General features: G+C 45.5%; 10 protein-coding genes across 10 annotated transcripts; 3 read left to right on the forward strand and 7 right to left on the reverse strand.

Moving 5' to 3' along the window:
• Positions 1-702: 702 nt before the first annotated feature.
• On the reverse strand, positions 703-1,286 carry DFJ58DRAFT_824344 (uncharacterized protein). The gene is given in 6 exon segments (XM_041392148.1): positions 703-874; positions 924-969; positions 1,026-1,073; positions 1,142-1,145; positions 1,236-1,239; positions 1,254-1,286. The coding sequence occupies 3 exon segments, from the start codon at positions 1,055-1,057 to the stop codon at positions 734-736; spliced, it is 219 nt and encodes a 72-aa protein (XP_041235432.1). The 5' UTR covers positions 1,058-1,073; positions 1,142-1,145; positions 1,236-1,239; positions 1,254-1,286; the 3' UTR covers positions 703-733.
• A 2,644-nt stretch (positions 1,287-3,930) lies between these two features.
• DFJ58DRAFT_848369 (uncharacterized protein) lies at positions 3,931-4,790 on the reverse strand (the record flags this gene model as incomplete). The annotated part of the gene is made up of 5 exons (XM_041393619.1): positions 3,931-4,328; positions 4,385-4,418; positions 4,468-4,540; positions 4,599-4,615; positions 4,695-4,790. 5 exons carry the CDS (start codon positions 4,788-4,790, stop codon positions 3,931-3,933), a joined length of 618 nt encoding a protein of 205 aa, XP_041235433.1.
• A 292-nt stretch (positions 4,791-5,082) lies between these two features.
• On the forward strand, positions 5,083-5,845 carry DFJ58DRAFT_848370 (uncharacterized protein; the record flags this gene model as incomplete). Its single annotated transcript, XM_041393620.1, has 6 exons — positions 5,083-5,124; positions 5,182-5,205; positions 5,283-5,348; positions 5,398-5,424; positions 5,473-5,580; positions 5,630-5,845. The coding sequence occupies 6 exons, from the start codon at positions 5,083-5,085 to the stop codon at positions 5,843-5,845; spliced, it is 483 nt and encodes a 160-aa protein (XP_041235434.1).
• Positions 5,846-6,434: 589 nt separating this feature from the next.
• DFJ58DRAFT_640884 (uncharacterized protein) lies at positions 6,435-6,953 on the reverse strand (the record flags this gene model as incomplete). Its single annotated transcript, XM_041381347.1, has 2 exons — positions 6,435-6,782; positions 6,843-6,953. Coding segments are annotated over 2 exons (459 nt in total), but the record flags the coding sequence as incomplete, so codon positions are not given.
• Positions 6,954-12,015: 5,062 nt separating this feature from the next.
• DFJ58DRAFT_736847 (uncharacterized protein) lies at positions 12,016-12,736 on the reverse strand (the record flags this gene model as incomplete). The annotated part of the gene is made up of 3 exons (XM_041386862.1): positions 12,016-12,372; positions 12,514-12,636; positions 12,692-12,736. The coding sequence occupies 3 exons, from the start codon at positions 12,734-12,736 to the stop codon at positions 12,016-12,018; spliced, it is 525 nt and encodes a 174-aa protein (XP_041235436.1).
• Positions 12,737-13,110: 374 nt separating this feature from the next.
• DFJ58DRAFT_736848 (uncharacterized protein) lies at positions 13,111-13,772 on the forward strand (the record flags this gene model as incomplete). The annotated part of the gene is made up of 3 exons (XM_041386863.1): positions 13,111-13,290; positions 13,348-13,440; positions 13,494-13,772. The coding sequence occupies 3 exons, from the start codon at positions 13,111-13,113 to the stop codon at positions 13,770-13,772; spliced, it is 552 nt and encodes a 183-aa protein (XP_041235437.1).
• Positions 13,773-13,815: 43 nt separating this feature from the next.
• On the reverse strand, positions 13,816-14,709 carry DFJ58DRAFT_848373 (uncharacterized protein; the record flags this gene model as incomplete). Its single annotated transcript, XM_041393621.1, has 5 exons — positions 13,816-13,823; positions 13,855-13,885; positions 13,943-14,048; positions 14,235-14,263; positions 14,443-14,709. The coding sequence occupies 5 exons, from the start codon at positions 14,707-14,709 to the stop codon at positions 13,816-13,818; spliced, it is 441 nt and encodes a 146-aa protein (XP_041235438.1).
• Positions 14,710-16,273: 1,564 nt separating this feature from the next.
• Positions 16,274-18,264, reverse strand: DFJ58DRAFT_736849 (uncharacterized protein; the record flags this gene model as incomplete). The annotated part of the gene is made up of 8 exons (XM_041386864.1): positions 16,274-16,309; positions 16,368-16,799; positions 16,845-16,949; positions 16,980-17,093; positions 17,147-17,257; positions 17,577-17,717; positions 17,765-17,875; positions 18,025-18,264. 8 exons carry the CDS (start codon positions 18,262-18,264, stop codon positions 16,274-16,276), a joined length of 1,290 nt encoding a protein of 429 aa, XP_041235439.1.
• Positions 18,265-18,469: 205 nt separating this feature from the next.
• On the reverse strand, positions 18,470-19,325 carry DFJ58DRAFT_848375 (uncharacterized protein; the record flags this gene model as incomplete). Its single annotated transcript, XM_041393622.1, has 5 exons — positions 18,470-18,604; positions 18,650-18,742; positions 18,790-18,905; positions 18,950-19,228; positions 19,289-19,325. The coding sequence occupies 5 exons, from the start codon at positions 19,323-19,325 to the stop codon at positions 18,470-18,472; spliced, it is 660 nt and encodes a 219-aa protein (XP_041235440.1).
• Positions 19,326-22,295: 2,970 nt separating this feature from the next.
• Positions 22,296-25,147, forward strand: DFJ58DRAFT_848376 (uncharacterized protein; the record flags this gene model as incomplete). Its single annotated transcript, XM_041393623.1, has 11 exons — positions 22,296-22,448; positions 22,523-22,588; positions 22,639-22,785; positions 22,912-22,934; positions 22,984-23,208; positions 23,288-23,697; positions 23,912-24,036; positions 24,156-24,338; positions 24,443-24,600; positions 24,783-24,970; positions 25,026-25,147. 11 exons carry the CDS (start codon positions 22,296-22,298, stop codon positions 25,145-25,147), a joined length of 1,800 nt encoding a protein of 599 aa, XP_041235441.1.
• Between the last annotated feature and the right edge of the window lie 271 nt (positions 25,148-25,418).

A 25,418-nucleotide genomic window follows, 5' to 3' on the forward strand; every position in this document is an offset into this window, starting at 1 on the left:
AGGTTGACGTCATTATCATGTCCATTCAATGGGGCCGGCGTCAGTTCTCGTCTATTTTAATTTCGATCGTTGTTTGTGTGCAGACTTTCTTTCAGTATCCGAGAACTACTGACACCCAGTGAAAATCGACAAGAAAGAGGGTAGATAGGTAGCAATAGACGCCTAAGCACAAATTGAGGTAGATACAAATCCAAGAAATTCGAGACGGCAAAACTCTGATTTCAGCGCGCCAGTTCACACTAAGAACTTACGTTTGACACGTTTTGTAGCAATGCCAACCATAGCATTGGACTAAGTAGGGACATGCTCACCCCATCACATCACTGTGCATCACGCCACAGCCAATCAAACAAGGTTACCCAAAAGCAATTGTACGGAAACATACAGTTCTTGTCTTTGAGAAAGGTTACAGCATCGTACGAAATAAGTAAGACGTCAATCACGCGCGCGTCTTCCGTAACATAAAAAATTGCCTTTCCCATACAGTTCTACCTCCTTAATCACCTCCATGGACATGTCATCAGTCAACAAAGCGTATCACTGAGCATTGTTGTATTGATTAGACGGTGTTGCTGAATACGAATAGATCAGCGGGACTGCGACAACTGCACAAGATATCACATACGAAGGCGGTGCTGTAAAACAACTTCAATAATTGTATCCATTAACTCTGCCTTCTTCTGACAGCGTATCCACCGAGAGAAACTTGTTTCATATGTGTGGGCGGCAGGGCTCAGAGCTTCCCTGACAGCAGCTGCATTGGGAGACGCCATGTACTGCTGAAGAGCAACATGAAGAGGGTGAACGGACTCCTGCTCAGGATGGCGTTGCTGTTGCAAAAGATGGAAAGTGTGTTCAAAGATAATGATAGCAGCTTGTGATCAATAATCAGCAGATGCATTGCGATGTGATGTAAATCTCACCAGAACCAAGCTGCATGACTTTCTCCAATGTTGATGACCCAGAAGGCTAGTAAAACTTTCAGATGAGAGTTACATGGACGAGTTGTGAGCAATGGGACATGCCAAAAGGTGTAATGTGGACCACATCTCCTCATCTTTGGAGCGATAACTCTGACGAATCATGATCAAAAGGCAGAAATGGTTGAGGATAAATCTACTTGCATACTGTCATTATCGACATATCAGTGCTTGAGTTCAACAGAGGATCAATACACTCACTGGCTGTCAAGGGACCAGGGACGCGTTCGGTCAGCGAGCGTCGAGCTCAGCATAGGATTCACACACTCACATACTGTCAAGGGATCAGGGACGCGTTCAGTCAGCGAGCCTCGAGCTCGACACAGGATCAACACACTCACATACTGTCGAGGGATCAGGGACGCGTTCGGTCAGCGAGCCTCGAGCTCGACACAGGATCAACACACTCACATACTATCAAGGGATCAGGGACGCGTTCGATCAGCGAGGCTCGAGCTCGACAGAGCATCAACACACTCACTCCCTGTCAAGAGATCAATGACGCATTCGGTCAGCGAGCCTCGAGCTCGACACAGGATCAACATGCTCACGTCCTGTCAAGAAGTCAATGACGCGTTCGGTCAGTGAGCCTCGAGCTCGACACAGGATCAACACACTCACTCTCTGTCAAGGGATGAGGGACGTGTTCGGTCAGCGAGCCTCGAGCTCGACACAGGATCAACACACTCACATACTGTCAAGAGATCAGGGACGCATTCAGTCAGCAAGCCTGGAGCTGGACGGAGGATCAACACACTCACTTCCTGTCAAGGGATCAGGGATGGGTGCCAAAAGCGAGCCTCAAGCTTGACAGAGGACCAACACACTCACAGACTGCCAATGCGTCATCAATGCCTTATCTCAGCATGCTGGCAGAGATCATCAGACGTACTATCGTCAGCGGAAACCATTCACCCAAATCATCTACAATCTGGCGGTCGGATTTCTCAAACAAGCGCGATGAGATTTCGTGTGTGGAGTTGAGATATTCTCCAAGTGACCTCAACACACAGTGAGTTATCTCTCGTCACAGATAAGTCAGGTTTGAAGAGTTACTCTGTGACTGCATATCTCATGCATATCTCCAAGGCGGTCTGCTGAGTCGAGACAAACAGCTTTTTGAGCGTATCACCATCCAGAGTTTCAGCCGTGCATTCGATAAGTGGCCCGCAGTCTGCATCGTCCTTGTCCATATCTAAATGTCCCAGAGTGAACATGAGCGCAAATTGAGTATCTGCAGTTGAGAATTAGTCGACTTACCAGGCAGGCATATGTGACACCTTGGAGGACGTTGGTTGCCCTTGCAGTTGTATAAAAGCTTTACTTGGGGCCCATTGGCAAATGCTTCTTTGGCCTGCTGTGGGGCCTGCGCTTCAGCATCTTTTCTCGATAATCCGTTACTCATCAGCTCTGCAAATTCATCGTCGTAGAGAGCATCGAATTTAGTGAACAACACTATTACTGGAACTGAGGATTGAAAATCAGTCGATGATGAACGATGGCAAATCCAAAAACTTACTGCTTCCAGTGTCACAGTGAGAGAAAAACTTCACTTCCGCTTCTGTGAAAGACCTGCCATCCTCATCCATCGGAATGCAGTACCTATGCTAAAGATGTGAGATAGCGCACGCCAAAAAAATGATCAACTACCATATGATATGGATTCGATCACTCAAAATTCTCTTCTTAGAACGGCTTGCGATAAAAGCCTTCACCTTGTCGAATTCGGATTGTCCTCCTGCTTCAAATCCGCGTGAATCGTGAAAGACGAATCCTGGGTTGCTTCGAAACACCATTTCATTCTCGATATCGTGTACTCCGCGCTGAAAATTGTGACGTAACTTTACCAACAACAAGAAACACGCCCTACCTCTCTAGATGCCATTAACACAGCGGGATCGATCTGATTTCCAATGTCCACCGATCAATCATCATCATCCTAGTCACTACTGGCATCATGAACTGCACCTTTTCCCCAGCGCTGTTATATATTTCTGGGTTCTCCCACGTCTTGCAAACCCTCTGGAGGATGGTAGTTTTTCCTGCATCCGCTCTTCCCACGATAAGGATTCGGAAACGCTCGAATTTCCGTCTCAACTCTGAATGGTCCATGATGGAGGGAGGATAACGGTGTGTGAACTCTTCAAGCGCCTGAGCCACAATACAAGTGATAAGGTCCAGGAATATCTCACACCGGCGGTTTGGGGATTTTGCCTTGGGCAATATTTTAATCGAAATGAGAATAAATAATTAGCCATTTGCACTTTGAATTTCACTACTGGGACAACGGCAAATTCCGACTGAGGGCAAAATGCCAATGCAAAACAAACCATTTCGACACCAATTTAAGTGTATAGAATACTCGAAATTTTCCCTTTTCGAAATATGTTGGTCGATATATGAACTTATTTATCCACATTTATCCACAGACAAATCCAAAATTTTGATGGGCAGCAAAATGTTCTGAAAAATATTACATAATAGCTGGCGCTTTGCCACCCCAGGGAATTTGGAATTTGCCCAACATTTAAATGCGCCGGGAAAAATGCAAAGTTAATCTAATTGGTAATTTTAATGGGCATTCGTTGGGTGCTCACTGCGCATTCATTGGGCGCTCACTGCGCGCTGAGCATTAACCACACCAAAAAGCTACACTCATGTAATAATGGTCATAGAATATCATAGATGGCGAGGAATGTTTCACCCATTTCCTACTTTCCGGACGGCAAGCGCACTGAATATTTGTTGGAGTAGCCTAAGCAGCCATGCATGGCCACGTTTCGGCTGCAAATCTTAACAGCTCACCGGATATGTGCATCACTGTTATGAACAGGGACGACCTGAGAGTGGAAAAGATTTCGATAAGATGGGTACTTGTACGTTAATATCGGGTAGTCACCCATAGCAGATAATCACCCCTTCTCTTTACTCTCCCAGTTCCGCCTCTCATTCATTTCACCCATGAACTCGAATGCTCAGATTCATCCTTGTAGTCCACCACCGAGCGCTTGACGCATATGCGTATATCAAGTTCCATATCGTTGGAATTATGAGCCGATGTAGGCTTGTTGAACTCTGCATCGCTAGCGCTTTTAGAGCCTTTGGAGTTGCTCTTGGACTCGAACTGCAAGGGGAGACCGGTCATCACTTTTTTCTGCGCGCTGAGAGTGGGACACGTGACAATCACGTTTTCTAAGCGTTGGGTGTCTTGTCCTGATTTTCCTTTGTAGTTGTGGGTGGGCGGAAAGATGACAACGAGCTTCAGCAGAATGGTAGGCATGCTCTGGGGTGGCGCACACCTCGCACGTTGATGAGGATCCATTGGGTCACGTACATTAATAACACTAGCTGTTGGTTCCAAAAGTCAGTGTGAGCCCAAGATTATATTATAAGCTGGAGCTCACGGATTCCATGAAATAGATCAGCGAACCACTCCGCCTAAAATGAATAAGAGCAAGGATATTGTGACTGTGTAATAAGAGCCTACCAAAGTTGACAAGAGGTATAGCAACGCTAATACAATTCCTATCCACCTATCTCTTCTTGCAATATTAAATGTCCTACAGGGTGTTTTAAGTCTGTTGAGCTGCAATCCAAAAAAAAATCGACAGGATGTACCTGATCCCCAAAATGGCCTGTAATGTCATAGTTTGTATGGCTACAGCGTGATCAACAGAGTCCAGGGACTGGTGAGAGAATAACAATAGGACAGACCTTTGAAGATAGGCGCCACGAGGGGTAGTATCGTTGACACGCAGGTTGAGTATAGGCGGTGGAGAAGTATCCATAATTGGTGACTATCATAGCCATGATACTAACATAGCTGCATTGAATGTGAGCACAAAAAATGACAGACCGAGGACAAAATGTACTGTATGGAAATGAATAAGGCACATGCAAGACTGACGGAAATCGAGATTGTCAATGGTGGTACGTGAATCCCCGCCGCATACACATACCTTATATGAAAGATGGATGATTGGCTTCGGTAAAAGCACCATTCTGCGGGGGAGAGTTAGGATACAACTGAACAAAGGCAATCAGAATATCTGCGGGGCTGCAACTAAAAAAGAAAAAGACTTACTCGTAAGTTGCAATGGAAATGGATGCTATTCGCAAATACTTTTCCGAGGTTACGCTGTCTGTAAGTAGGTGCTGCACCGTTTAATAGATGAAAGGCGCGTTGATTAACTTTGTATAGATAGATTGTAAGTCAAATAGATCAGTGAGTGTGACACATCACGAAGTGACTTCAGATATTTGTTCATTGAAAGTGTAACACTTTCATCTTGCTGACTTCAGAGATTTAGTTATCAGAATCAAACATTTTCATCTTACCATGACAATATGGCTGAGATTCACGAAACTGTGAGTTGTCAGTAGCTGATCAGATGCAAGAACTGACGCATTTCTGCAGGAAGTTGACATTAATCAATATGAAAATGTGAGTTCTATGGCAGTGTAAGTGAGTACACTAATGTTACATCATTAGTCTTTAGATGGGGAGGTTGGGGAGGTGGAGGAGCGGGCTGGGTCAGAGGAGCAGGGTATGGCAGAGGAAGAGCGTGCCGAGACCTTTGCTGTAACACGATCTGCAGTGGTAAGCCCAACTGTTGCTTATCTTCGTTAGCAAATTCTGATATATCTAGATGTTATGGGACTATGCACAGGAGATCGCACAAGACAATACGGAATTCGCGCATGCCCATCCACATGCGCCACGCCCCATTCACCCACCCATGCAGATATCGCGCCGCAACAAATGCCTGCTTGCATTGATGGTGGAGGATAGGTGTGAGGCGGTGATTCGGCTATGGGAAGAGTTAAACGAGATTGAGCGCCTGTTGGGTTTAGAGAACATTTAGGGAGGATAGGTGCGAAGCGGTGATTTGGCTGTGGGAGTAGTAGTTAAACGAGATCGAGCGCCTGTTAGGTTTGGGGAATGTTTAGGAAGAGCAGGGAGAGCAAAAGTCGTATAGATTACAGACCGATTTGTGATTTTGTGTTCTACAGAGGTGGTGCGTCAGTCTGGTGGCTTGCGAGGGAGTGGGACTTCACCAAATGTCTGCCTGAGGCGTCCTGTCGCATTTACAAGCGAGTAAGATGTGGGGTTGTTGACAGAGCGCCTGGCTGCGTGTCATACTGGGTCGTATAGCAGGCACTCTACTAAACAAAATGCGTCAAGGCTTGTAGTAAAAAGTGACTTAAACACCTCCCCGCCCAATACTAGTGCCCACAAATCTCCCGCCAGAAAAATTCATTTTTACTATCCTGCCTCACACACTAAGCACAAAGAATTTTATGATACTACCATATACATAATCTGCACCTCAGAAGACTATTTAATAGAGTACGTTGACTTCTTTTCGTCTTGCTTGTTCTGCCAAGAACTCAATCCTATTGATTTGTGAGACCATTAAAACATGTCAGAGAGAAAGGGACACGCACAGGACACAGAGACACGGCAACGATGTGCTGTGGGGAAAATTTCCACCGTGCGAAGTGTGACACTACCCACTCAGGCCTGACAACCTCAAGGTGGTCAGCGAGCGACAACGAGTGTAACTGAGCCGGGAAGTAAGGATAATGGCGAAAAGGGTCTGGGTAAGAGTGCAGCGGGAGGTGGCGCTGCACAGCGAAGCCCAATCCATCCTTGGTCCTGAAGATGTATCTAATGGTTCCTGGTATTTGCATGTGTGTAACACTGTCAGGATAGTAGAGAACCAGGCTGTTTCCCACATGAGTGGATTCACGAGTGTAGATTGATCCCTTGTAAGTTACGCGGGCATGCAGGACGGCTCGCTTGACCTTAATGAGAGATCGGAGGTCTGCCGGAATATCTTCGTTTGGTGTAGTAGGTACTAGGGAATCTTCAATTATGGCGTTGACTGTGGGAGAAACAAATCTGTCAAATAAAGATTTCACATCTCTGAATACCGGAGGGCAGGAAGGCCAGTTCAGCCAGTGCTTCAACTTTGCAGCCTTGATGTGAGAGGAAAGGAGCGTTGATTCTTGCTGACCTTTATCAGAACTAGTGTTAGAAGGTTCGTACAAAAAAAAAGGTGAAACTGTCACCAAAAATGTGGTTAATTGGCAAACGCTGCAGCTGTCCGATGAGGTGCTCATATGGGAAGCACCACCATGACCGAACAGGACCGAAGAGCTGCAGATAGTCCCAGACATGCAATGCCATGTGACCATTAGTACGATGGGGTGCATGGGGATGTAAAACCCGTAAGTCTCGTATCCATGCCACAATGTATCTGTGATACGCTTGTGCTCAAGCGGCTGTCATAAATCGCAGACATGCAATGTGAACTGCAGAGACAAGGGACATGGTGTGATCGAGGATGGCACGACGATTGGCTGAAACTTCTGAGGTTCGATGTTGAGATCCTTCACCCCATAAACTGACCAGCACTATGGGTAAGTACACAGTCGTCAACGTGCGCCATTCGTCTGCTTTCAGGGATCCAGCTCTGGCTTCTCCGAAGTTGTATGGGACTGATCGTAATGAAGATGGCATATCTGTCGTTCGAATAACATCAACGATGCATTGCATGACTTCAGGGGTACTGATGCACAATCTCGGCGATTCAATAATAAAAGGCTTTGTTCAACGCTATAAAGGCAAGTGAAGCGGCAGTTTGAGAAGGTGTGCAAGAAGACTAGAAAAACGACACACCCAAGTAATAAGTGACCTAACCCAGTGAACCTTGTAAACCTTCTTTCCAGAGTGTGCAACATCTGGCCCAATGCCCAGTTCTGCTGCCACGAACTGAAGGTATGCGACCTTCTTTGAAGAAAGCTTCTTCTCCAACTCAGTCATGTGAGTCTCGATGAGTTGAGTGTCATTGCCCTCGAGGTCAGGAATCGCTGCGGTAAGGAGGTTGCGAATGTACTTGATATTCTTGACATCTTTCTCACAGAAATCTTCAGGCTTGTGGAGATCGATGTCGGGAAAAGGATGATGGAAAGCAGGCAGAGAATCAGTCTTTTGCTGCGCCGAATCAGCTGTAAGACCCAAAAATTCCCGGAAATGATCGTGCGCGAGACCCTCGAGTAGACAATGCATAGTGTCAACGACGACTTGATGAGAGGGATCCCAATAAGAGAGTCTCCAAAGTGTTGACCATCGCACCCTGTGTAATGAAAATAACTTGTTGCGCTCAGCAGAAGTGCTAGCATTCTTCCACAGCTCAGCAAGGCAACACATTTTGTTCTTGTCCCGAAGAACCCAATCTGTAGAATGAACATCTGTTCTACCACAAGTCGATCTGTGAAAACAATGACACGCAGTGCAATAAAAGTGGCTTGTTGGACCAGCTAGCTGAGCGGCCTTTCTCGCTGCTGGAAGGTCGCACACTAGACATGCTATGATGCTGCACGTGACCCGACCATGCGCCTGTAGAGCTGTGCGGGAGAAACGTATCCCACATTCCCGACTTTCTACGAAGTCGTCAACAACAGGATCAAGGAAGTGGTTCAACTGATCTCCTGAGGGTTCCGAAGGTCCTGGAATGATTCCGGCCAAGTACATGTTTTCTGGCTTATACTGGATATCGAGGGGGAGGTTCAAGCATGTGCAAGAGATTATTCCTGTGGAAGTCGATGCGCTCCGCTGAAGATTGCCTTCGATGTTGAAGAAATCAACGTTGAGCGTGAAAGCGAATCGACCTTCGATGCCTCTATCGATAAATAATGATTGTGTCGGACCCTTGAAATTGCGAAAAAGTTGGCGTCCCAGACATCTTTGATGATATGCGATGGCACGCTCCCAAGTGAAGCTAGCAAATTATCACATGGTGTGTCCATTATAGCTTCCAGGTCGCGACGAGACAGCAGTCCAGCGAGGTAGTCATGGAAGTGATGATAAACAAATGATTTTATTGGTTTCAGTTGCCCATTAGAGGAGCGCTGCAGTAACGATTCGCCACAAGGTGCATCCTCTGGCTTCGGTCTGTTAGAACAATTGAGGGGATAGTGCGCACTACTTGAGTCAAAATTGGCCCTCGGTTTGAACGTGCAATTGCACGAAGGACAGACTGTGTAGGTGGTGGTCTGGCCGTCAAGCTTGAAGCATGAAAGGGCAGCCTCCATTGTTTGGGGGATTTGAGAATGTATGTTTTGACCACGAGACTTTGAATGAGGGTCTGGGCTATCCATGGCAAGGCTCAAGATGAGTGAAAGAACGCCCATCAGAAACTCCCCGTGTCTGCAACCAATGCTGAAAATGACGACAGACACAGCTCCTAGGAAAAGGGATACCTGGGCGATCTCGTCGCAGTAATCAATGGGCAGATTGTAATGATGTGCTGCGTCTGATGCTAGCGGGACAAGCAGAATGCGAGAATAAACAAAACTCACAGGAATCAAATTCGACTGACTCAGACGACATGGGAAGCCCATCTTCCTTGCTGAGAAGAATTTTTTGCATTTCATCGCACGACGTCTCTAGCTGAGTCCTGCAAGATATGGTGGAGGATACCTTGTTTTTCACTTTTGCAAGGGCCCGGATTATCACAGACAGCTCATCACGGATGGAGCACAATACATCACGAGATGTTGAAAGGGAAAGCCGGGTGTGAATCCTTTCCATTCATGACTCCATCACGTCCAAAGTCACTTCAGCCCTTGACCAGCGCTGCATCTCAGCAGCCTGCAGGACGCGGGTGATATGTCTTTGAAATGAAGTAAGTACATGTGACATGTGATATATGTATTGGACTCACGTGTCGTTGCCAGTGAGTTCAGCATCCAGGTGGGCATTTGCCTTGCCTTGTTGGACTTCCGAATGCGAAACCCACAATTTGTGGTGACCATCTGAACTGGCTTCATTATCGGTCAAGGTCATAGCAAATAGTTCGGCGGTGAGATCGTCCACCGGTGTTGACATCTCGGACTGATGTGTTGGGTGCTCGCCTTGGAAATATTGAGGAGATGGTGTTTCGCGATCTAGGCTGGGATGAAGAGTTTGACGGGTGAGATGAAGTATGGAGCTTGTACGTTCAGATGAGGTCGCCATGTTAGCCGCGTGCGCTAGATGTACTTGCTTTATGGTGATGGGCAAGTCTCTGCCACCAACATTTCTGGGCACACCATCCACTCCGACATCGCAGCATTGAGCGCATTTGCAAAGGAAAGTTCGGCTAGGCATCTAAATGAACATTAGATGATGATTTTGAAGCCATTGCTGATCTTACCTCTTGATAAGATAGATGGTGTGTTGACGAAGGGTTATGTACTGGAAAAAAGGAGTGAGAATCTTAGAATCAGAAGGCACCGGGTATACTTGCCAAAGTACAATGTTCGATCGCCTTGGAGACTTCTGATAATGCCGCTCAGCGCCCGCTTGTGCGGCGCTCATCTCTGAGCGGTGGATAACATGAGACAACTAGAACACAGTTGAGTTGGGGCATTGCTGAACAGGTATAAATTATGATATTAATGCTTACGACTATTCGATTATAGCGGACGACGAAGCCTTGGCCTCAGCATCCCCAGCTCGGGTTTTCTCTTGGAGTTTTTCCCCACGCCAACTATGTCATTTGTCATTGATCGAGTCATTGTAAATCTATGTATATGAACTATGTTCTACTATGTTCTAATGAAAAAAGATACAACTGTAACTTGACTGTAACTGTAGCGAATTGTAACGAGTAGTCAAGAAGAGAGCTTAAGGGAGCCAAATTAGGTGGAAGGAACGCATATGTAGTGAATGACTACCATTATTAAACTCTGCCAAAAATTCAGGCTCAGCAGGCACACAGTGCAACACTGCTGATCATGCGAGTGCAAACTGCAAACTGAATCGAGCCAGTTGCGATAGTGATTTCGCAAAGTAAATGGTAAAAAAGGAAAGTAGACTCGTGAAGCTGTATGAGAGAAATTTTCGACATATAACGTACAGTGCAAAACTTAACACCCAGCGCCCACTTCACTCAGCGCCCACTCAATTATGCAATGTCACAGATAGTTCGACATCAGCAGCAACAACTTTGCGCACAATATCAACAAGATCTCTGGCAGCGAGGGCGGAGTAACCTCGCATACTAACACGTTTGACTTCAGGGAAGGCTTGAATCCACTGCGCTGACAATGCCTGTGGCCACGATGAGTATTGAAACAGTGCTCAAACAAACACATACCAGTGTATCTTCTGCAAAAGGAAGGGATGTCCTTACAATGTCTGAAGAGTCGAATGCCAAGTGTTTGACGCTGCACTGCTGAATGGGTGCTTGGCCAAATCATTGCCGAATGGGAGTGAATCTGTGAAGGTAGAGAAATGAAGAGATATTCGACACTCTCACAATGGTTGACACATTGTAAAACTGAGCTAAGATAGTCAGGTGATGCGTCATGAGCTTGCAATGAAAGTGCAAGGCAAGTGAGGGTGGGCAGTGTACGGAGACTCCGAAGGACTGGAAGGATATGGGACAAAGGTCCATCTAGCTTAGATATAGGGAGCGTCAAACGAGCTGTGATTCGATTGGTCCTCCAGGTACCACAAGGTCGCGGAACGATACAGAGTGTATGGATAGCAGGGTGGCGGGCCAGAAAACGAATAAGAGTAGATGGTGCGCAATCAGCAGTCAACTCGGAGTTCGACTGAGTGCTAAGATGGTCAAGTACCACATGAGTTTCTCCCAGTGTGCAGAGCTGAGTTTGATGTAGCTAAGTCAAAGCTTCTCCAAATTGGAAGAACAGATAGTCTGGATCGTGAAAGGAAAGAACTCTGGGGAAAATAAACACCCCTGAGGATGCCTCAAATGCTTTGAGGTGATTCACACCCATGTGCCCGTGCATTCGGGTGAGTCTGGTGACGCCTGATGAGCCGACGAAAATGGTAAAACCCCATGCACATCAGTTCTTTGCAGCCAGAGGCACGGATGTTCTCGAGGAATGTAAGGATTTGGGGGAGAATTGGTGCAAGCTGAGGATGTCGAAATTCCAGAAAAGTGTGATGTATTGTATCGATTTGTGAGGGATGGATTGGAGGAAGTGCAAAAACGCAGATAGCTGCGAAGCTTGCGAATCAGGATTCAACCAACATAACATCATATCGTGGGGGACGGAAGGCATCCATCCGTATCCAAGTAGACAAAATGTCAAAGCTGGGAGAATCTACACGGATGTGAAACAGGTCCTTTGGGGAAGTTGGAAAGTTCTGGTTGGAGAAGAAGAGCGGTCCGGCAATTTCTCTCAATAGAGAACAAACTTGTGCTACACAGCGCATATCCCGTGCTCCCAGAAGAGCAACAATAAGAACAAGAATTTCCGCAGGCAGGGACCAAATAAACGCCATTGTGTTGCAAGGTTCATAAAGTTTTACACGCTTCATTGAGAAGGGATTGAGTTGAGTATCCGCTTTGCGCTTCAAGAAAACGTCAGACTGCAATCGAGATCAGTAGAGCACAATATATACGGCAAGTCTTTGCATACCGCCTCCCTGTACAAACACTTGGCTACGGGGTTTGTAAAGTCGGTTGTGACAATGATATATAGTTGAGGGTTGTAGCTGTGTAGCAATAACCTGGTGGATGTCACCCGTGGAATAGGATTCCAGGAGACGTCGCTTTCGAGGGGATGCCGAATCATCAAACTCAATGTTACGCTTCGAGGATTGCGGAATATCCTGCGGACTAGTGCTAACGTTCTGTCAAACAGGGGTCAGTGAAAGCCTATAAGCCTACATATTTGATAAGCCTCACCATGCCAGATTGTCGACCAGAGATGTGACTTATCGAGTTTCCCATCGTAAAATGTTTGAAGGTAATCTACGTCTGCACCCTGCTTTAAATGACTCGAAGTCTGAGCACAGAGGTTTATTGTTTGGACCCAAAAAGGGCGAACGTAATGATTGATCCATGAAGAGGGATAAAACAGAAAGACTTTGTTTAAAAAGAGGGGATATACCAGAGAATTTAATCACTTGCAGAGGGAATAACCAGAAGGTTCTGACAATGATAAATCATGATCATGATCGTTACCTTGTAAAAGTATGACTACTTACGGAAGCGAGTAGGAAGAAGCACAATCAAAACTCATGCAGGTGATATAGCCCAGAAACCATAACAACTGTCAGGGCCTGACTTAAGAGCGACACGAAAGGTGTATCTGACAACTCACTATGTCGTCCACATCACCTCACAGCAAAACCGCTGCAGCTCATTGCAAACGCTTCAATCCCTACATTCGACCCTCGCGAGACATGGTTACATCAAGAAAACCAACCACAGCACCCACAGCACCTCTAGTGAGGAGACTTGCTATGTATATTGAAAATTACGAGGTTCACCTAGAAGATGCAGTAAGTAGATGAAAGATATGAGAGTTCAACATCGAACACTTACATGAACCTTCCCAGTTGTGGATGGGATCCGCCATGGTCATCGATGAGCCCAATTCACCCAACGGGATGTCCGTTCCTGATACAAGACTTGATATAGTGGCCAGTAACGTTAGTGTGATTATATGATAACAAGCTCATGGACTAACATCACGATGTTTCAGGCGCTAATCACATCCAATGCTGCCAATGACATCAATGACCGTCAAGCTGTGGGACATGTGTCTCCGAAGAAAAGCAAACTTATGCGCAGTCTAGAGAAGGTCATCAGCAAATGTATTGAACGTCACTGTAAGGCGGGTCATCCGACTACTGACCTCTTGCGCAAGCGTATCAGTGCAGCATTGGAGGGTGCATTGGAGGGCATAGAGATAGACAATATTATGTCGGATGGCTCCAAAGGTGGAGAGAAACGCAAAAGTACGACGGCAAACAAGATGTGAGGCAATAAATTAATATCGCAGTAATGTTGATTGATTTTGTTAGTTAGAAGACTGACAATGATCCATGCAACATAACACGTACAATTTGCGGATTGTTTTCCCTCAGAACAATTCTAAGGGAGAAATCAGAAACTTTGGGATTAAGAAATAAGCCAGGTGCGTCGACAGACCTTGATGTACTGCAATCTCCCATGAACGCGCATTAGGTTCACTTGCTGGAATGCCAGGAGGGTATCCAACTGAGACATTGACAACTTAAGTGACTGCGCAAGCTTGCTGTATCATATACATATCGTGCTAGTAGTGGAAAGAAAACCATGAAGTCCGGAATCGGTATTTGTAGTGAATAACGAATTTGTAAGTGTAATGGTGGAAACTGTCAATACCAAATGGAAACCAAAAAGAAAGCTGATAATGATGTAAATTAGTGCAGGTTGCACCACATATGACTAGATGGCTTACATATGTATTTTGATGAGGGAGGGAGCGCGCTATATCAAAGCCATGATAGTTTATAGTACATAGTACAGGTGGTACAGGTGCGGTACAAGGTTGATACAAGGTACAAGGTACAAATCACGAACAGCAACAGCAGTACAAGAAAGGAAACAATCCAGAATCACCTGCATGAAACCATAATTTCAATTCTCTGGAACTTTTCATTAGATACCTTGAACGACGGACGTTGGCCGCTCAACCACGATAAATTGTAGAATGATCTAGGCAAACCTGCAACTGCTGGCCGAACAGACTCCCGCTTGGCATTATGAAGACGCTTTGCGGGCTTACTTCCCCTGGGAGTGAAGACAGCTGCCCCCGCTAAACGCTGTTCGTCGATGATTTTCAATTCATGACTGAAATCAGCTCTCCACAGCATCGTCTTGAGCCGAAAGACTGGGAGTCCATAATCTTCAGTCTTGCTCTCATCAGAGCTCATTCTGTCTTTATCCAGAGTCTCCACTATGGAGTTCAAATATACCCACACAGGTAAATCGTCCTTTCGGCTCGCTTTCCAGTCACTGAGCAGGGCTGACGTTGTCCTGCATGATTTGGGAATCATGCATGGACATGACTACTAGGTATCCCCCTAAAAGACAAAGTCTGTTAGCTTAGTCCTCAGACTAGTCAACCCATACCTTGGTATCAAACCTTGGTCCAATAGTTTCAGTTTTTCCCTCAGTGATTCATGAATCCACCATGTTTTGAAGAAAAGTCATATGTGAGATGGGAATCACATAATGACCTAGTTGATATGAGAAGCAAAATGAAGGTTAATGTATTGCCTTTCATTTGGCTTATTCACTTTGGCTAGAGAAACCCATAGAGAAAAGTTCAAAGCCTAACAAAAACCTATCTAAAAAGCCCGCGTATTGTGTACTATTATTTGTTCCATTATTTCTGAGTTGTTTTCTCTAGTGTTTCTTTACTTTACTTTTCTATTAGGATGCTCTGACTAATCAGATGCTTCATAAAATTGTACCTACAGGGTATGATGTCATAATGATGTCATAGGACTTCACCTACACTCCTGCAGGTATTTTGGTTGAAAGATATGATATCATAGTGATGTCATAATGATGTCATGTTCCATGGAATTTGCTAGAACATTCCAATGACTCATAATGACTCGTAGTGACTCATAGTGACTCAGAATGATGTCATTATCCCACCATGAATATTCTGGAATGTTCTTTTGCACCTGCTAGAACATTCTGCTCCAGTTTTTGGAATATTCTTCTCACATTCTGAAGTCATTACATCACCTTTTTACTTACATAATATTCCCACACAAAATGTATATAAGGAGAGCCCATTCTCCCCCAAAAAATAGATCTCCCACTTGTTGCATTCAAGAACTCCCACTTGAGCAAATTGAACTCTCACCTAAGAAGCTTCAGTCTGAACAAATTGCTGCTTACAAAGCCCATTTCCTTTGTAAGAACTGTCCAGGCAAGTGCAGGGAAAGTGTTTCCCTTGAGATTACATAAGTTTCTCGCGATAGAAACCCAGTTTTGTGAGACCAGTGTTCTCACCACGTAGTGTTTTACTGACCAACACGAGCTTTGGTCACCGTTGTTATTTGTGAGACCAGCGTTCTCACCAGGTATTTGTATACTGACCAACACGAGCTTTGGTCATTGTTGTTATTTGTGAGACCAGCGTTCTCACCAGGTATTTGTATATTGACCAACACGAGCTTTGGTCCACGTAGTCACATTTGAGACCAGCTTCTCAACAGTTAACCGTATATTCAGGAAACCAGTTCAAGTGTCTAGACGGTATATCCTAGACAATCCCATAGTTTCAATCAGAGATAATAAAGCTCCGGCTAAGTTAATCTGACTGATTGGTTTAGCGAGCCTCCCAAGAACTCACACGTTATCTACCACGAAAGAAGAAAAGTCGTAGACCATGTTAATCGAGGACTGGCAAGAAGTCTTATCCAGTGTAATTGTGGTGTCATTACATTCTTACACGTATTTATATAAGACCCTCGGTTATTAAGACAACGTGACCTTCCGGCGGGTTTCAAATTTCTAAAAAAAACAAGTTAAAATCTGTCCATTCTACAAGGGACACATCCAAACGACTTACTGTTGTTCTACGAGATAGGACCCTAGCTATCCGTAACCGCTCGTTCGTGTGATCCACCAGGCGATCTCCCACTTGTTGCATAGTCTCGTGAGTGCCATCACTGGCGACCTGAGGACGGGCTTTTCTCCAGCACTTGCGGCATTGATCGAATTTAAGGGTGATATCACGTCTGATTGACTGCTGAGATCGCCCGGTCCAGCGGTTGCTCTCCTGCATGGTCATATACAGGCAACAGAGGTGATCGATGACCTTTTGATTCCAATCCGAATTGTGCGTGGCCGTCATATCCCACTGCAACGCAAGCGGGTCAGGACTGGGGCCTATGCCGCCTATGAAAAGCGATACGGCTTCGCGTGCTGCTCCCTTGTAAAGCATGTACTCATCATCTTTTGTGAGATGGAATGTCTCCTTAAATAAATCTCGCACATTCGCCTGAGGTTTAATTAGCAAAGCCATTTCAAACGGCGAGTCTCTCACCTTGTTCTCTCGATGCTGATCATTGGTAAAATATTCTACAGATGGTTCAGGGATTTTACGTCTCGAGCGAGGTCTACTAGGGGATGTTTGTTGACACTGGAGAGCCTTTGCGAGCACCTCAGCAAGCATTCAGACCGTGGCGTCTTCAATAGGAAGATTCAAAAGTGAAGTCAAGCGAAGCCCATCCTTGCTACTATTATCACTGATAATAGGTTCGTCAACAGGGGATTCCGAGAGTACATCAGGAATCTGGAAAATGATGAGTAGGATGATACAGAGGTGTAATACAGACATTGACTTACTGGCAAAAACCCCACAATGTTAGTGCAGGTAGCAACTGGTTTTTTGCCTACAACATGACGCCATGAAGGAGGCAACACAGGCGTGATAGTTTTTGCCTGTCGAATTTGATTCTACGGAAATTGTTAGAGTTCTTTATACTAACACTCTCAAGATGCACATCTAATGAAGCGATTTTGGAATCATAACCAGCAGTCAGGCGGGTTGATTCCCTTTCATTCTGAATCAGTTTTCTGCCTTGCTAAGAGAGTCTCGCATTGATGTAAAGCATCTTTCTCTGCTAATAAGAGATCTCGTTCCATGCGTGCGGCATCTAATAAGGTATCTCGTTCCACGCGTGTGGCATGTTGCACCTCTTCAACGTTAAGTGCCATTCGGTTCTGTCAATAGAAATCATGACAAGTCCAACTTGTAAAATTAGGGATCTCCTACCTGGATCAACGAGACTTCACTGTGGTGCTGCTGTTCCAATGAGGTGAGGGCCTCAACTTTCTTAGGCTCAAGATGTCCGTTCTTGTCATGATACTGGTCAGCGATTGATCGCATCTCCAGTTCACGGTAATGAGTGTTGGTCTGGAGGCGAGTGAGACATGAACATATTTTGCGAAATATTGCCTTACCTGCATGTTGCGCTTTCGAACCAAAAGCTCATGGTGGCTATAACGTAGCTCACGTACATCATCACGCAGCTTGGATGACTGATCAATTTCCTTGAGAACAACTTTGGTGGGCTAAGTAAACATTAGCTCAGAGATACGAACCGAGGTACCAAAAGGCTGACACGCTGATCATCCTCCTCTCTCATCCTACAGCACACCAAAGGGCTGTCATGCTAATCCTCCTCCTCCTCCTCTTCTCTCATCCATATCGAAAGCCTGACACCCTCCTCTTCCTCCTCTTCCTCCTCTTCCTCCTCTTCCTCCTCCTCTCTCATACTCATCCTAAAGTCCTCATGGGTCTGGGTAGGCTCGGGTGGGTAAGTGTGGATTATCACAGAGGTAGTGGGCTGAGATGCAGGTGGATATGTGTGCACGGGACGTAATTCCTGGAGCGGGTGAGATTCGACATCGATCAATTCCCCATCGGAATGTGGGGAAAACAAAGCTATTAAACGGGACATCTTGTCAAGTCTCACTCAGCATTTGAACAATTTATCTAAAAAAAAATACTCGCCTCAATGAGGGATCACCCAATGTCCGGTATCACGGAGGTTGTAGGTGAAAGAGGTTACTACCTTGTTAACAGAAGTTCGGACTCATTCGATTGATTAAATCAAACTATTTGAGATACACGTTCCATGGAATCACTCAATTGTGATGCTCGGTCTACTTGTGGCTATTATTATTCTTCGCGTGCCTTTGTTGCTCCTTAGCAGAAAGATTTTTCAATTGCATTTGTATAAGATCTCCCACTGGCCAGCGCCCCATATAGTCATTCAATTCCGGAAATTGAACGACAGCCTGAATACAGGTCAGTAAATACAATTGTAGAACCCACAGACATACCTCTGTCTCAACAGAATTCAGTGCTGCAGTTGTTTGGCTTGACTTGCTCTTGCTAGTGTCACAATGACTGTCGATCAATCGGTGGACAAAGTCCTATCGTGGGTATGAATATGAGATTGGTTCGAAAGCATAGATCTCACCCTTAACAACTTGAATCGACTAGAATCCCAGTTGAGTGCCCTTTCCAGGTTGTATCCCCCATGAGCCGGGCGCCCTGCTTCACCATCTGGTTTGGGGATTTTGGAGTCATTGGAGTCTGTTGATAAAATGGAAGAGGAATACATTGACATCTTTACTGACTCACCATTCCCAGAAATTTGGTTTGCTGAAAAAGAGACCGCCTTGGTGAATTTGGGAGTAGGGGAGCAAGAGGGTGACAAGTTTGGGAGTAGGGGGACCAGCGGGGACTGGTAGGGTTGAAGTTGTGAAGACTTGCGATGGGGTTCGAGTGCGTCCGCGAAGTGTATGGGTAGAGAATGCCACCCCTTCTTGCGGAGAGATCAAGACGAATGATGCTGTTGGATAGAGTATCTCTGTGTGATATGTCAATAATGGAAGTTGCTGCAGGGGACCATCCACCTGATAGAACGGGGGGACATGTACACAGGTATGAGGCATGCTGTACTGGTTCAAACTTACACATTCGGAATGTCTTATCACTGCCATTTGGAAGCATCCTTGATCAGGAAATCAGCGCTCAGCGCCCGCCGCTAGAAAACACAGTTATAATTAGTAGTGTTAATGTAGTTTTGCTTCGCTTCAAGGATTTCTACCTTCCATTTTACCAGGAAGATGTTGTCATGGGTTGCCTGTTGTCGCCAAGTGTTTGCTATTATGTAGATATACAGTCCGACTATTGTATACGGTCACCCATTAAAGACGTCCGAAAAATAGATCAACTTACATCGTAACCACCAATGTTTTTTATGCCTGCCAAAGCTTGCAAGGATTATTGCCTTGAAGGGTGCCTGATTGGGCACAAGAACACCATCAATTGTTTGACTATCTCGAACAATGGCAGTCTGTTGGCAAGTGGTGGTAAGTTCTTGTAAATGCGTCAATCTCACAATAGACCTACTAGGAAATAGGCTCAGATGGCATGAGAATTTGGGACCTCAAACGGCGACTTCAACTCCCGTCTCCACGCCAAAACATGGGTCTTCAAAATCCAGTTGATCCCGTGACATGTGCATGCTGGATCACCCGCCAAGAGGCGGTACGTGAGACATTGTGCTATGGCACAGGACTAGGATTCATTGGAATCTGGCAGCAGCAAGGCGAAGGTATAGAGGACTTTGACGCCAATGTGTCAAGAAGAATCGGCACAGGTAAAGAAATTATGTGCATTACCTATGATCACGCTGGAGACGACACTTGCATTGCTACCGGAACGCAGGACAGACGTGTTCAAGTTTGGTCATTTGATTTCAAAGGACCATTGATTCTGGTTTTCAGCATTGAGCTGAATAGTACGATTCCGCGCACGATAAACTTCAACCGCACTGCAAGTCGAAATTTATTAGTCTTCGGGATGTATGACGGAGAGGTGTAGGTCGATACTGCGATCCTCACAATGATTCTAACATACCTTGCTTGTAGGCATGCGCTTCGGGGCACAGACGGAGTCATAATTGCTACGAATAATGCCGGACCCCTAATGTGAGTGATATCATTGGATAAAAAATGGCATTCCTTTACATTAAACCAAAGCGGGCACGCTTCAGTGGACAATGCTCAAACACTGTTCCTCATTGACAATGTGACGAATGGATTTAGCCTGCATCGACTGGACGATGCAGTGTGCATCCGAAGCTACAATACCAACCCAATCAAAATGTTTCCAAAACAAGTAGTGTTTGGCGAAAAAACTGACGTGGTGGTTGGTGGCAGCGACGCAGGCGTCATATACGTTTTCGATAAAAATGAAGGAACCCTCAAGCAAGTGTTGAAACATGCCAACAAGGCGAGAGTGCAGACTGTTACAGTGCGATATTATTTTTACCGATAAGTTAGTGGCGCCTGACAGACTATAGACTTATGACGGGACTCACCACAGTATGATTGTTGGGGCAACATCTCAAAACGATGCGGAGCCAGTCATCTCTATCTGGAGCCGCCAATGGGAGAATCTTGAAACAGCACATCCACCACTGGGGAAGGTGGTCAGAAACTTTGTACGCGGAATCGTACAATTAGCTATCGCAATAGCGCTGCTTGCATATGTTAGCCATGTCATATGTCATATTTCGTATGAAACTGCAAAGGTGGTGACTTACTCAATTGCAGTGTGTTACAATGAACACATTGATTTCATTCAAGTCATTGGGAAATATCTGGCAAAACTTGGCTCGACCACTGGGACCCAACAAATGAAGATATTCACACCTGGGTGGAGCAATATATTGAGCACCGAGAGGAGACAATCATTATCTCGAATGAAAATAAGTTACCCACTAGGCGAGGAAAGACTGCATCAAACATGGAGATGGAGCATGGCGAGTCGCAGGCTGTGATTCTTCTCGGTATGTAAGTTGCTGTATGAACGCAATTAATCAATGTAGGTCGACAAGTTATGCATGTGGGCGCTGAAATACCATTTCATCGTAATGCGATGTGCGGGCAAGCGCCAATACTTGACTTCCTCGAAAGTGTTTTGTGATTATGTTTGAGACATAATGACATCAAGTCAATACGCTATACACTATACAATGCACTGAATTCGATACATGTACAGTACAATACACTATACAGGACACTATACAGTATGCTATTCAGTACAATAGATGTAGGGTTATTCAGATTCAACAGTTCGGAAAGGTGTTAATTGCTGACAAGGCAGCCATTATATAGTGAACGACTACATAATTATAAACTCCGCCGGAGAATTCCTGATGCGCCCGACACAAACGACACAACATGTATGTTTACATAATAGCTGGGTTTCAATTGCAATAGTCATTCTCTATATTACAGTGGGCGTTTGCCAGAATGACTCCTTTTCCGACCACCCACTCATAATTACAATGAGCGTGAATAGTGTATATACGTAGCGGGCTGATGGACTAGTACTAGAGTCTATCACTTATTTCATTATATTCCGCATCAAATGCACTTTTGTAAGTTATTTGTTAGTGGGCGAGCAGGACTTGGACCACTCAGTACTCAGTACTTGGCCCAGAGTCAGAAACAAAAACCGGGCTATCATGGGTCCACCAATCATTGTTTCATGTTTCAAATCCACAATTCTGCAAATAATAATATTCACAGTCCACACGTAAGCTAGTCCACAATTAGTCGTTCACTACAAATACTGATCTTGCGCCTCGATGGTTTTCTTTCCATTACCACTACCTCAACACGACATAACAGGCACGAATAGCAAATCTTCCAATGTTACATAGTGTAGACTTTTCGTAGGCACATACTCATTGAACACAGTGTGTAATTTGTCAGTTCATTGTGTAATGCTGCTAAATTAATTATGTAGAACTAGTACAGAGCGATGTCCAAACGCGCTGCATCAGATGATGACACGCCTTCCGCGAAGCGCATGAGGAACTGATGAAGGTAAGTAATGATAAGGTGTTGTCGATATTGTTGTTTACGCGTATCGCAGGGAGTCAGACAGCACCTCTGAACGATGAACATGCCTGGAGAATTATGGAGGACTTCCTCACTACCCGACATGACATATCCTAAGATGGAGGAAGTTTTTCTATCATACCTGGGAGATCGATATACTGAAGGCGAATGGAAGGAAGCCCGAGATGCATTATTCTCCAGTGACGGTGACGACAATGTCAGCCTTAGAAAACCTTCGCGCCATAAAGGCGAAGCACATATCCATATCTCCGGCCTCTTGTGCACCCAAAGATCATTCTGTCACGGACAGGCGATTGTCCCAGGCGCGACGTTCGACCTACGCGCAGACCAGCCAAAGTAAGTGAAATGTTATGATATCTTTATCTATATTCACATAACATTTGCAGTCAAAAAATCCCTATCTCAATTTGTACGCAGGAGAAGATAATGAGGAGGATGAGGAGGATGAGGAGGAAGAGGAGGATAGCGCCGACGAGAGTCACTCCAAATTGCAGGAGTGTTACATGCTTGCCAGGATCCTCATCAGCCACGAGGTTCGCTGCGGTTATCGATGGTCTCGCCAATAGAATTGAAGATACACGGCGTAACGCATCTCAAGATCACCGGCCTCTTCCCCCAATATCTGACTTGATTACTTCGGCACTATCGCAAGATGGGAGGATGTATCTAGTTCATGTTCACCGTAAGTCTTTCTAAAGACGTAATTATCATTCATCACTCATCAATCACAGGAAATGTCACAGACTTCATTGCTCAACACCTTCAGAAGAAGAACTTCCGCGTCACAGTGTCGGCTGGCTAGCAGGTCAGATTTACGTGGTGGCGGACAGTCTAAGACCATCACCGATGCCCTTCCTTTCTCACTTTACCCTCGCCGTAAAAAAATACGTCATTGTATCGGATGAGAACGTCAAGTGGTCGAGCGGTCCTGCAGAAAACTCCCCAACCCAGCGTGGGTGAGATTCAAGCATGACAAGTACAAGGGCGACATAGCCCAAGTCTTCAATTCGAACTTACTGAATGATATGGTCGCAGTCTTGGTTCCCCCATGAGAGTTTCCCTATCCCATGCCTCGGGATCTCGCTCACTACTCGACCGATCTCGCCTTCTGAATGGGGACGCGGTCTCCAACATTAATTGCGGTGAGGAAGTCATAGGATGGACATACAAGGGAGAGAAATATTACATGGGCCTCCTACTCAAGACTGTTCACCGTGATCGCCTAGAACTTGTCATTTGTCCTCATGCTGATGACATTTGGCTCCACCTACAATCTGGGTGGGGCCAACCCTTCCTCAAGAAAACTGTGGTTATGTTCTCTATGCAGTTCTTGCGCACAGGCGATTGGGTTAGAATTGTCAGAGGAGACCTCAGTTCAGAGACCAGTCAAGTCATCTCAACAGATCATCCTGCTAATTCTGCTACCTTGGAGTTGACCTTGAGTGGTCCGCCGAAAGGAAGTCGACATCCGATTAGATGACATAGATCGCGTTTTTTCGGGTTGGCGATACAGTTCAAGTGATAGCAGGTCCATACTTGGGCATGGAAGGGCACATTATTCAGATGGCAGATGATACATTTCGCCTTTGTCAGCACGCCTCGAAGGAAGAGGTTAATGTCTCATCATTCTCAAAAAATACTGTCTGACACAACACACAGTTAGAAGTTTCCAAATACTACCTAGATCGTCGCCCGCATCAGTCACAACCCTGCAAGCACAGCTGCCAACTCAGCAATTTTTCAAGCCCCCCCCTGATATTGATGCCATTCAAATTGGTGACTCTGTAAATGTGCTTGTTGGAGGAGCACATGGGGAAAACTGGCATCGTGCGCTGGCTCTCCAAAGGAGGGAACTATTTGTGGTTTCAGGATGGATCACTGATTATTCCAGTTCCCATTGTAGCTGCTCAGCGAATCCCCAACCTCCAAACTCTGGCAGTTTACACAAGACAGAGGTTATGATGTCAGGCCTGGAGATGTTGTGAGAGTCGCCTGTGGTCCAAATTATACGACAAAAGGCGTCATTCGAAGGGTTGACTTTATAAACGCTCACTTAACCCTACTCTCTGAGATTGATCACTCACTAGTTAGTAATTTTAATGATTGCGCCTCGTGCATGTCTAACTATGATTTCCTGACAGGTCAATGTGCCCATCGGATTCGTGATCAAATTACAAAATGCCAGCTTAGATTCCTTCAAAAAAGACATCAGGCAAGAAGTTTTTCATTATTGGCAGTGACCGCAAGGGCTACCAAGCCACACTGTACAGTTTCTCATCTGAGACTTGCACTGTTGCCATTCATGGGCAGCAGCGCACCACGATTCAACTCAAGGATGTTGTTACTAGGTAAGCCAACACGTACATATATGTGCGAATTAATTCTAAGTGTATACAGTATGGAATGAGGTTGAACGGCAATCATGCTCGAAGGAACCTGAGATGGTTATCTTTCTGCGAGATACGCAGAAAATTGTACTTGGCCCCACCACCTCGAAGCGTCACCCCCTCCCCTGAAAGATCCATTCCAGCTTGTCAGCTTCCACCATAGACAAGTCATCATCCACGTGGACCACCTGGACCAGCAGCTCTGAGGATATTGTCACGGCAGGCAACCCTTCTAGCCTCAGTCCCTCACAGGCTGCTGCGCCCGACCCCTGGAGTGTCAATATCAACGACATGCTGGATGGCACTGATGGAGGAGAGAAACCGAAAGAGAGTGAGTTCTTACAAATCGTCACAGCATTCCCACTTATTTCATTCTAGCCCACTAGCTTGGCTGATGAACAAGGAATTTTCCTACACATTCACAAACCTATCACACGATGTTGAAAGTCTCGCCCTCTTTCATGCGAGGCAGGCTACACAATCAATTCGTGTCAACAGCTTGTCCTGACCCTTCCTGGCCTTAACGGACCAGCCCCCGAGGGTTGTGTTGCGGTTTTGCTCATGAATGGTGCAGGTGCTGCCAATCAGCACTATCATATACCTGCTACAGATCTTAGCCCAGCCCCCGTGCAAAAAGAATCAACAGTGTATTGTTCTAGAGGCATTTATCGCGGTTCTGTTTGCAATGTAGCTAAGTGCCACCTCAAAAAGAACACAGCTGATATTGCAATTTCCCCTTCAACTGTTGTCAATATGCGGTTTGATCAAATTTGTCTTGT

Source organism: Suillus subalutaceus (genome assembly GCF_016647625.1).
Source record: "Suillus subalutaceus strain FC151 chromosome Unknown DFJ58scaffold_299, whole genome shotgun sequence".
In the NCBI taxonomy this organism is placed as follows: Eukaryota; Fungi; Basidiomycota; class Agaricomycetes; order Boletales; family Suillaceae; genus Suillus; species Suillus subalutaceus.

Coding starts and splice junctions, on each gene's coding strand:
- DFJ58DRAFT_824344 (XM_041392148.1), bottom strand. CDS start 1,057: ATGAGGAGATGTGGTCCACATTACACCTTTTG. Junction 970..1,025: donor GGTCCACATTACACCTTTTG/GCATGTCCCATT, acceptor AAGTTTTACTAG/CCTTCTGGGTCATCAACATT. Junction 875..923: donor AGTCATGCAGCTTGGTTCTG/GTGAGATTTACA, acceptor ATTGATCACAAG/CTGCTATCATTATCTTTGAA.